The sequence below is a fragment of the Diachasma alloeum genome, unplaced genomic scaffold (assembly GCF_001412515.2).
Source record: "Diachasma alloeum isolate Michigan unplaced genomic scaffold, Dall2.0 Dall_scaffold_00465, whole genome shotgun sequence".
Classification (NCBI taxonomy): Eukaryota; Metazoa; Arthropoda; class Insecta; order Hymenoptera; family Braconidae; genus Diachasma; species Diachasma alloeum.
In genome coordinates, this window is record NW_021680598.1 from 226,335 (window position 1) to 236,814 (window position 10,480).

The following is a 10,480-nucleotide window of genomic DNA, read 5'->3' on the forward strand; positions in this document are numbered from 1 at the left end:
CTTGTCTCGGGTGGGTTACACCCAAGACTACTCTCAGAGGTCGCCCAGGTTTCTGAGAGGCACCGTTAGCGACACAGCTCCCCCTGTGCCACGCATCCTTAGGCACGGTATGGCCGAGGCCATGGCTTACGCCGCTCACACACATGGATTGGGTGGACTCCTCTTAGCGACCGCGGGCAGCGGTAGTCCTTAAGACCTCCACCGCCCGCGACCGAGCCCCCTCACTATGACAAAGTGGGAACCCAGTAGAGGGGGTACATACAATTAAATGATGCGTGATTAAAATTTCTTGACTGATCTTTTCATTTGTTGACTTTTTTCAACTTTTCCGATTGTTCAGCACGATTCCTGGATGTTCCAGGCTGGACTCATCTTCAGTCTTCGACGGCCAACCGAGATGACAACCGAATCGCATCTACCTGCACTTTTGACAGACGTCAAAGCAAAACCTCCTCTGAATTCCTCAGGACATACTTTTTCCTTCCTAAAATTCCACGAATGAAAAATAAAACTTTAGCTTTATTTAAGAGACAATTTGGCAAATTTTATGCAACTTTTGACCAACTGGAAATTGAAGAGAAAAAAAAATCCTTTGCGCTCAGGTGTTAACATAAACCTGCGTACAATGGCTCTGCCTCAAGAGGCCATTTTATTGTCTGATTTTTATGCACATTTTTATTGTGTCATGGTTAATAAATTATCATTCATTAACCTTGATATTTGAATATAAAAAATAAAATTTTAACTTTATTCAATAGACGATTTGGCAAATTCTATGCAACTTTTGACCAACTGCAAATTGAAGAAAAAAAAAATCCTCTGCGCCGAGACGTTAACATACACCGGTGTACAATGGCTCTGCGTCAAGAGCCCATCTATCGTCCAATTTTTTATTAACATGTGTATTATCTCATGGTTGATAAATTTTAATTCATTAACCTTAATAATTAAAAATAAAAAATAAAACTTTAACTTTATTTAAGAGATGATTTGGCAAATTTTATGCAATTTTTGACCAACTGGAAATTGAAGAAAAAGGATCCTCCTCTTGTGTTGAGGTACTAACATACACCGGTGTATAATGGCTCTGCATCAAGAGGCCATTCTATTGTCTGATTTTTATTAACATGTGTATTATGTCATGGTTAATAAATTTTAATTCGTTAACCTTTATATTTGAAAATTAGAATTAAAATTTTAACTTTATTTAAGAGACGATATGGCAAATTTTATGCAATTTTTGACCAACTAGAAATTGAAGAAAAAAAAATCCTTTTCTTGCGTTGACGTGTTAACGTACACCTGTGTACAATGGATCTGCATCAAGAGGCCATTCTATCGTCTGATTTTTATTAACATGTGTATTATGTCATGGTTAATAAATTTTAATTCATTAACCTTAATATTTGAAAATGAAAAATAAAACTATAACTTTATTTATGAGACGATTTGGCAAATTTTATGCAATTTTTGACCAACTGGAAATTGAAGAAAAAAAAATCCTTTTCTTGCGTTGACGTGTTAACGTACACCTGTGTACAATGGATCTGCATCAAGAGGCCATTCTATCGTCTGATTTTTATTAACATGTGTATTATGTCATGGTTAATAAATTTTAATTCATTAACCTTAATATTTGAAAATGAAAAATAAAACTATAACTTTATTTATGAGACGATTTGGCAAATTTTATGCAATTTTTGACCAACTGGAAATTGAAGAAAAAAAATTCTTCTTTTGCGTTGAGGTATTAACATACACCGGTGTACAAGAGAAATGTTCCCCACCTCTGGTCAAGTAATGCGATTTGTTAACAGCAATTAGATTGCAAAAGTTCCATTTTTATTCGAAGCATTATTTTTTGCATCAGAATGACCTGGTCTCCTGCTATAACACAGCGAGTGAGGAACTGCCTGGCGTTTCTCTGCCTCGCCAACGATCAGAATAAGGTATAACGCGTTTTATCCCGTCTGTAATTGTGATTCATTATCAGCAAATAGTTTGCAAAAGTTTCATTTCCATCCGACACATCATTTTTGGAACTAGAATGACCTGGGCTCCTGCTGCTGCTGACCACAGCGAGTGAGGAACTGCCTGGTGTTTCTCAGCCTCTCCAACGATCAGAATGAGTTATAACGCGTTTTATTCGCGAGTTTTAAAATCGCCCTAGGGCCGAAAATAGACGAAATGGACCTTAACTTGATGGATAGAAGCCATATTTAAAAAAGGCGACTTGCCCCGTGATAAAATCAAAGATCGGCCCCCTGACCGATCCGAGACCAGCCGACCTGAGGTGGAAAACGATATAATGGAATCCAACTGATCATTCATACCTTATCGACACTCTGTCTATCGACAATCGGTATTTTTCAACTCTCGAATAGAGTCCTTGGCGTGGTGGCATGTCAGTTTCGGTCTTACGGTAACAGCGTCTCGAGTTTCGAGATATTTCGATATCGACTCTTTCTCCTTTTTATAATAGGATTTGGGGTTGCCCCCTTCAGATACCAAATCCGAGTATTATTAAATTTGTTCATATAATGGCTCGAAGCGGGCGATAGTTTCAGGTTCATCAGGGGAAATCTCCATCGAGTTAAACATTTTGATGAGCCAGCACCAAGGCTGCCACCGTTCACGTGGAGTGAAGTGCTGGGACCATTCATCAGATGCTTGCAGACTGATGATGAACAGCGAAGTAGATCATCACACGTGAGGATATAACCCCCTGAAGAGTCTCTCATTTCTGCTGAACAAAGTAACAAAAAAAATGGTCTTATTCCCAATGACATAATATTCTGCATGGAGCACACAATATGATCCATTCGGATTCTTCATGATGTGCTTTCATTCGATAGCCTCCGCTAAAAAGGATCGGGTTGGGCACGGTCATATTGATCAGCCATATGACTTCTTGACAATAGCACTGATGACAATGACAAAAAAAAATTATAACTAAGGTGAAAACAAAAAAAAAGAAATGACGTGAAGGAATTATCTACTATTTAATGCGCATAATTGGATATGACCATTGTTATGTCGATTTTTTGAAATCTAAGACATATTACGAAGGATGTTTTGAACGCAGGTGATGATGTACGCCTGTGTACCTCATCACCCAGTGAGTATTCCACCCCCGGACAGTCTTATATTTGGAAAAATCTTAATGCCAATAAACATATCTAACAATTAATTATGCGCCTGATATGGAAGTATAATCTACTGTACAATGCGAGTGATTAGAGATGTTCTTTGGCATTACGTTTTTTCCAGATGTAAGACTTTCCGGGGGTAGAATACTCAGCTGGGTGATGATGTACAATATCGTGCGTCAGGACCTGTGTTTCATTCATCATCCGGAATGTCTTACATTCAAAAAAATCGTGATAACAATGGACATATCCGAACGAATTATATTGTGTGTTCCATGCAGAATATTATGTCATTCGGAATAAGACTACTTTTTTTCTTCACTTTGTGCAGCGGAAAACTTTAGAGCACTCGGTGGGGTCAGCAGTGTCAACGGGTATGATACGGCTGAAGATGAAAAATTATTTATTTATTAAATTATTTTAATTATAGCTCAACATGGAAACAAATAATGGGAATTATCCCTACTGGATAATCAAGTATACAATGCAGAGAATGAAGTATGTCTATTATTATCGCGATGTTTAGAAATATATGCAAGAGACATTCCTGATGCTGAATCAAGCAAAGGTGCTGATGTACGCCAGTGTACATCATCACTCAGCAGAATATTTTGCCTCTGAAAGTCTTACATTTAGAAACATCGTTATGCTAATGAATATCTCTAATCACGCGCATTATATAGTAAATTATTCCTTCATATCAGTCAGATAATTAATTGTTAGATATGCTAACTGGCATTACGTTTTTTCCAAGTGTAAGACTTTCCGTGTGGTAGAATACTCAGCGGGGTGATGATGTACACTGGCGTGCATCAGCTTCTGTTCGCAATGTTTCCGTGTCGGTTCGTATTTATCATAAGTGACTCTTGATGATGACCATTATCATAATCTGAGATTATACTTATCATGATTTTATTAGGAAATCATTCGCTTTTAGTTAATTATTACATGATACCACTCTTGTAAATTGAGATGGGAAAATAATTGATATAAATTTCCCGTGAACAATACGTGAATTACTGACATATATCAATTCATTGAATTTCATTATACTTTGCTCTTAAGATATGAAAAACTTTTTTTATTCGCATCTCCTTCTCTTGTTGACTGGTATTTCTCTTGACGAAAGGTTACTCTCATCTCCATTAGATTCATCACTGGAGTCTGATATCAGTTTACGTTTATTTCCTTTCCCTCGCAGATTGTCCACACATGGTAACCGAACCTTTCGACAGGATTTGCAGCAAACTTTTGGATTCAATTTTCCGAGCAACCAGGTATTAGCTAGGATCCGATGACGTGTTCTCTGGTGAATTGTGAGGAATCCCTGGACTTCGCCAAAGTGAATGGTAGACGATTTATCAATCAAAATTGGAGAGAAAGGGGGCAGTTTGACCTGAAACATTATAAATTCAATTTGTTATCAGTAGTCACTTCAAGGCGTCATCATCTTGATTTCACAATGAATGGGATTATAGATTGCAAATGAAAAACGGTTTGACGTAATTGGAGAACTGATCAAGACCACGATTTAACTAAGATAACGATGGACTCAGCTTTATTCATGTATACTAATGAAACAAATAATTTTCGATTTCATATAAACACTACATTTATTTACGTCATCCACAAACGTGCCGTTTGAGCTCGCAATGTCCATAACCAAAAACCCAAAAGGTGACCGCCGAATCAAAGCGTGAACATTTGCAATGTCCTAAGAAAATACGGAAAAACATCATTAGGATGACATCTGAAGCCAAGTGTAAATACTCAGTATGATGATACAGATTCTCTCGTCATATTTTTTGTTTCGATTCACTTGTACTTTCAGCGTCCCAATAACTGACATTTTAATTTCTGACATATGTACTCAACTTATGAAAACTTTCGTAGACATTTTCCGAGCACATACAATGATAAACAATGCTATACTCTCTCTTAGGTGTTGGTGCGTACAATAATTGATTAAATCAGATATCTCCTGAAGGAATGAAATTATCCCCCTACAAGAAATAATCAAGGTGCCAGTAATTGGGTCTTTGGGTGCCAGTGACTGGTATATAAAGTTTTCCTGATTTTGGAAAATTGCCAATCATTGGGACATGGAAATTCCTTTCTATTTTACCCAATATTTGTTTATTCACGCATTTGGAACAATAAACAAACAAATTTTACGATAAATAACACTTCAAAGAACCCCCTAGACTCTGATTCAAGCCCGAATAATTTAAAACAGTTTTTAAGCGTAGCAAGGATATGGACACTTACTGGTTGCTTGAGTTGTAGGGAGCAATGTTCTGCTGATCCAATCACAGCCATCTCTCCTTCACTGCGAATGCTCTCACCAGTAACAAACAACTTGGCAAACTGTAAACGTAAAATGAATTCAGGTATTGGGTTGATATTACTTCTATGTCATAGGTGCCAAGAATCACGCAATATAAAATATATACGAGACTCGTGCGTTATGGTGTTTTTTTACTCGTGGAATTGTAAAACTCGGCTTCGGCTCGTTTTACAACTTCCCAGAAGCCAGAAAACCCATTACGCACTTATTGCGTGATATACTATTAATATTACTTATATCACAATGTGAGAAATGGATACCATAATCTTAATTATGGACTGTCAATAGCAAGTTCCTCTGCTTTTTCACTGTATCACGACTCCGAATATATTTTTATTGTCCAAATTATTCGATCTAATTATTCGGAAGAGTACTTGCAACCTTGTTTCTAGCAAATCGAATGCATTGTGGAATTTTAGAGGTTACTTGTGAGTCTTGTGACTAAGAGTGAGAAGATAGTGTTACGTACCAAGTTAGAGATTTACTATCTAGATGGCGGGATAGGCGATGCCAATGTTGTGTAGACAACTAGTTACAATTAGGGTCTCTAGGGAGGTCGTCATGTTCCCTAGATTTTAGTGGAAATTTGAATCCATAATAAGTATTGAGGGAGATTTATTGAGATTTTTAGATATTATTTTAATAGAGAATTATGTGTTTTATGTCATTTTAATTGTCAAAAGGTTCGACGCATTCGTGAGGCCATCCATGAGGGAATTTTCCCGCAGCTGCATTTTTCTAACCACGTGTTCTTTTCCCAAAGTAAACCCAGAGGTTTCGAGTCGGGTTTTTGCCTATCATAAATAATATTCATGTAATAAAACATTCGGGGTAAATTTTCTGGAGTGTGCTGATTGTTTTGACTTTCCCCGCGACCGTCATTGAGTTAATCCCTCTTTTCCACATCTGGTCTTCACCTCGGGAATTTTTAGTTTCTAGATCGTTTATTGCTTTAATCCTCTGGGTCGGGGTGCGGGCCTCTTACCTGGAAATAGTTCCCCATCGAGGGACGTGCGGCCACCCTTCTCTCAGTGCCCTCTCATTGACCACCGCCCTCAAGATGAATTTTCGGGTTTCTTGCAAAATGATTCGTTGAACCCCCTCCGCCCCCCAAAATTGTTGACACCTCATGGATGCTTGACCGAGTGGACGATCGAGGAGAAGTTAGAATTTTAGAAATAGAAATCACTCCTATCCCAAGTTTTGAGACGTAAAGATCTAATTGTGAAATTAAAAGTTGAGAAGAGACAATATTGTGAAGAGTTTTGAAGAATAATTTGACTGTGAAAATAATGTGAACTCGAGTTTTGGACTACTGAAGAATTAATTAAATACAAAGAATTATTTGTGTTATTCAAATCTGTGTTTAATGTGTTAAAACTTTATTTCGAATATCCCGCACTTACAGAGCAGAGTGGTTTAGCACTCCACGGGCAACTTACCTACGAGCCCTCTGGAATTTACTAGACTTGAAAATGACCACACAACACCAAAAACGCTATCAGCGCCACAACGTCGAAGTGTCGACCTATTCTAACGGGCTATACGGTCCAAAAAATCGCGTTTGGCATCGCCAAACCTAAGGTTATGATATGCACCGGTGTATATCATCACTCAATCAAATACGCCCTCCCAGAAAATCCCTTTCATTTGAGAACATTATAACGATCCATTGATTCATTGCGATCAAAATTATATAGAGGAATAATATACTACAATAATGCGCAAATCTAAAAATGTTCATCGGTATTATGTTTTAAACAAAAGAAAAGAAATGATATGAAGTAATAATCTACTATAATCTACTATATAATGCGCATAATTAGATATGTTCATTGTTATGACGATTTTTTAAGATGTAAGACGTGCTGAATGATGAATAAAACACAGGTGCTGCTGTAGGCTGGTGTACATCATCATCCAGCTGAATATTCTACCCTTATGTTTTCGAATGTAGATTTTCTGGGAGGGCGAATCTGATCAGGTGACCATGCACACCAAAGTACATCCCCACCCAACTGAGAGTTTTTCATCAGAAAATCTCTTGCATCTGAAAACAGTAGAGTTACACCTGGAATACCTAGATGAGTAAGAGAATTATAGTTTAGACAGATCACTCAATTATGTTTCATTCAAGTTTTATTGAAACTTATGATTTCAACGGGTTATTTTTTCATTTTTTTTTTTTTGGAGGGTTTCGAAACCTTGGATACATCTTCAGTAGAATCGTCGGAGGGCGATTCTACTGAAGTTTTGAAGTACACCGACGATCACCTCCTCTTGAATTTTTTGTATTGTTATATGACATCAAGAGGTGCGATCATTTTTCTGTTTTTGCGGAATTTTTTCAATTCAGATGAGCTTTGAAACTCGCTACTACCCGCTGCTAATATTCAAAAAAAAGTTTTAAAACATAAATTTTAGTATTGAAATAAATTTAAAAAATAAATTTAATAATTAGTCATTGGAAAATTTCAAACAAGAATTTGAATTCTGTCGTTATGTTTGCAACTCAAAACCAATTTTCTTGCAATCCCAAAGATGTATGTTGGTCACGTATCTTTATCATGATTTCGGCGATTTCGTGAGGTTCACGGACAAGCTCAAGAATTTTCAAGTTTAAGAATTGCATTTATTTTCAAATTCAAAAATTGAATCGGAAACTTACATAAATACATACATAATTAAAATTCATTCAGATTGATGATTAATTCATTGAGATTTTTCTCACATTAATTCTGTCAAAAAGACAGGGAACAGTCATATATTCAAAAAAAAAAATCGAAACACTCATTTTGTAACTAATCGATATTCGAGGATCGATATTCGAGTATGTAGATCAATGAAATTATGTTGGGAGAAAGAGCAATGAGGAGAAATTTTTTTCTGGGAAAATTTTTGTACGGGGAATTTTTTCCGGGGAAATTTTTGTGGTGGGAATTTTACCCGGGGAAATTTTCTCCGGGGTAATTTTTGGATGGGGAAATTTTTTCCGGGAAATTTTTGTTGGGGAAAGAAATTCCGGGAACCATGAGAATTCCATTATTAAGAGAATAATTGATAATTCACATCCGGTCTGGCATTCATGGCAATAGAACTTTTCCTTGATAAAAAACTCAGCTAGGTGCTGATGTGCATTTGCATGAATCAATACTTGGGCTTGAATCAACAGAAATGAAATGAAATGAATTGAAATCCATGAGAAGAAACACAGGTGCTGATCATCATCCAGCTGTACATCATCACCCAGGCTGGTAGCCTTACATTTGGAAAAATCGTAATGCCAATGAACATATCTAATAATTAATTATGCGCATGATATGAAGAAATAATCTACTCAATAATGTTTGTATTTAGATATGTTCATTGGCATCATGAGGTTTCCAAATGTGAGACTTTCCGGGGCGGAATATTCTGCTGTGTGATGATGTACACCTGCGTACATCAGCACCTGCATTAAAGTCATTGGAAATATCTCTTGCATTGCAGAAAAATCGTAATAGCAATGTAAATGTCCAATTATAGTAGATTATACCTCCATATAATTCCAATTTCTTTTTCACCCTCAATTATAATTTTTTCCCTATTGTTATCAGTGTTATTGGCGAGAAGTCATATAACCGTGCACAACCCGATTCTCTCCATCGGTTGCTATCGAATCAAAGAGCATCGCAATGAAACTGAATGGACTATATTGTCTGTTTCATGCAGTATATTGAGTCATTGGGAATAAGCCGATTTTTTTTTGTTCACTTGGTGCAGCAGAAAACTTTAGAGTACTCGGTGGCGTCAGCAGTGTCAACGAATATGACACGCCTGAAGATAAAAAATTATAACTCAACATGAGAACAGAAAATTGAAATGATTCCGATTAAATAATGATGTGTACCATGTGGAGAATGGAATATGTCCTGTGTTATCATGATGTTTTGAAATGTACGAGACATTCCTGATGATAAATCAAGAACAGGGGCTGATGCTCACGATTGTACATCATCAGTCAGCTGAGTATCTCATATCCGGAAAGTCTTACATGTAGAAACCTCGTAATGCCAATGAACATATCTAATCACGTGCATTGAATGGCAGATAATACCTTTATATCATGCGTATAATTGATTATTAGATATGTTCATTGGCATTACGATTTTTCCAAATAGAAAGGCTTTCTGTGGGTAGACTACTCAGCTGGGTGGTGATGTACAACTGCGTGGGACAGCACCTGTGCCTGATTTATCATCAGGAATGTTTCTTGCATTTGAAAAAATCGTCATAACAATGAACATTTTCCATTCTCTACACTGTACACTCCATTACTAAATAAAGATCATTTCAATTTTTTGTTTCCATGTTGAGTTATAATTTTTTATCTTTAGCCGTGTCATATCCGTTTACACTGCTGACATCACCGAATGCTCTAAACTTGTCTACTGCACAAAGTGAAAAAAAAATCGTCTCATTCGCAATGTCATAATATTCTGCCTAGACCAGACAACATAATCCACCCAGCTTCACTGAGATGTTCTCTGATTTAATAGCCTTCGCTGAAGAGAATCGGGTAGTGCACGGTCATACGGATCAGCCATATGATTTCTTGCCAATCACACTGATGGAAATGGGGGAAAAAATGTTACTGAGGGGAAAAACAAAAAATAGAAATGAAATGGAGGAATGAGAGACATTCCTGATGATGAATCAAGCAGAGGTGCTGTTGTACGCACGTGCACATCATCACTCAGCTTAGTACTCTAACCCCCAGCAAGTCTTACATTTGGAAAAATTGTAGTCGCGAATGAAATCACAGACACTTGTAAGTGCCGAAATTACAGCCGTTATAACAGCTGTAAATTTTATAGAACTAGAATTGACATTAAACATATTATCCGGCATACATTTTTAATTTGTCGCGATTTTTCATTAGAATTGTTGATGGCACTTTACGCTTTTCATGGCATTTTATCTGTTCTTCTCCTTCATTCCTATG

The 10,480-nt window shown here is 36.9% G+C and overlaps 1 protein-coding gene across 1 annotated transcript; it reads right to left on the reverse strand.

Annotated features, from left to right (window-relative positions):
• Positions 1-4,039: 4,039 nt before the first annotated feature.
• Positions 4,040-5,938, reverse strand: LOC107042433. The gene is made up of 3 exons (XM_029126428.1): positions 5,757-5,938; positions 5,418-5,516; positions 4,040-4,545 (listed from the first exon to the last, which is right to left on the reverse strand). The coding sequence occupies exons 1-3, from the start codon at positions 5,757-5,759 to the stop codon at positions 4,231-4,233; spliced, it is 417 nt and encodes a 138-aa protein (XP_028982261.1). The 5' UTR covers positions 5,760-5,938; the 3' UTR covers positions 4,040-4,230.
• Between the last annotated feature and the right edge of the window lie 4,542 nt (positions 5,939-10,480).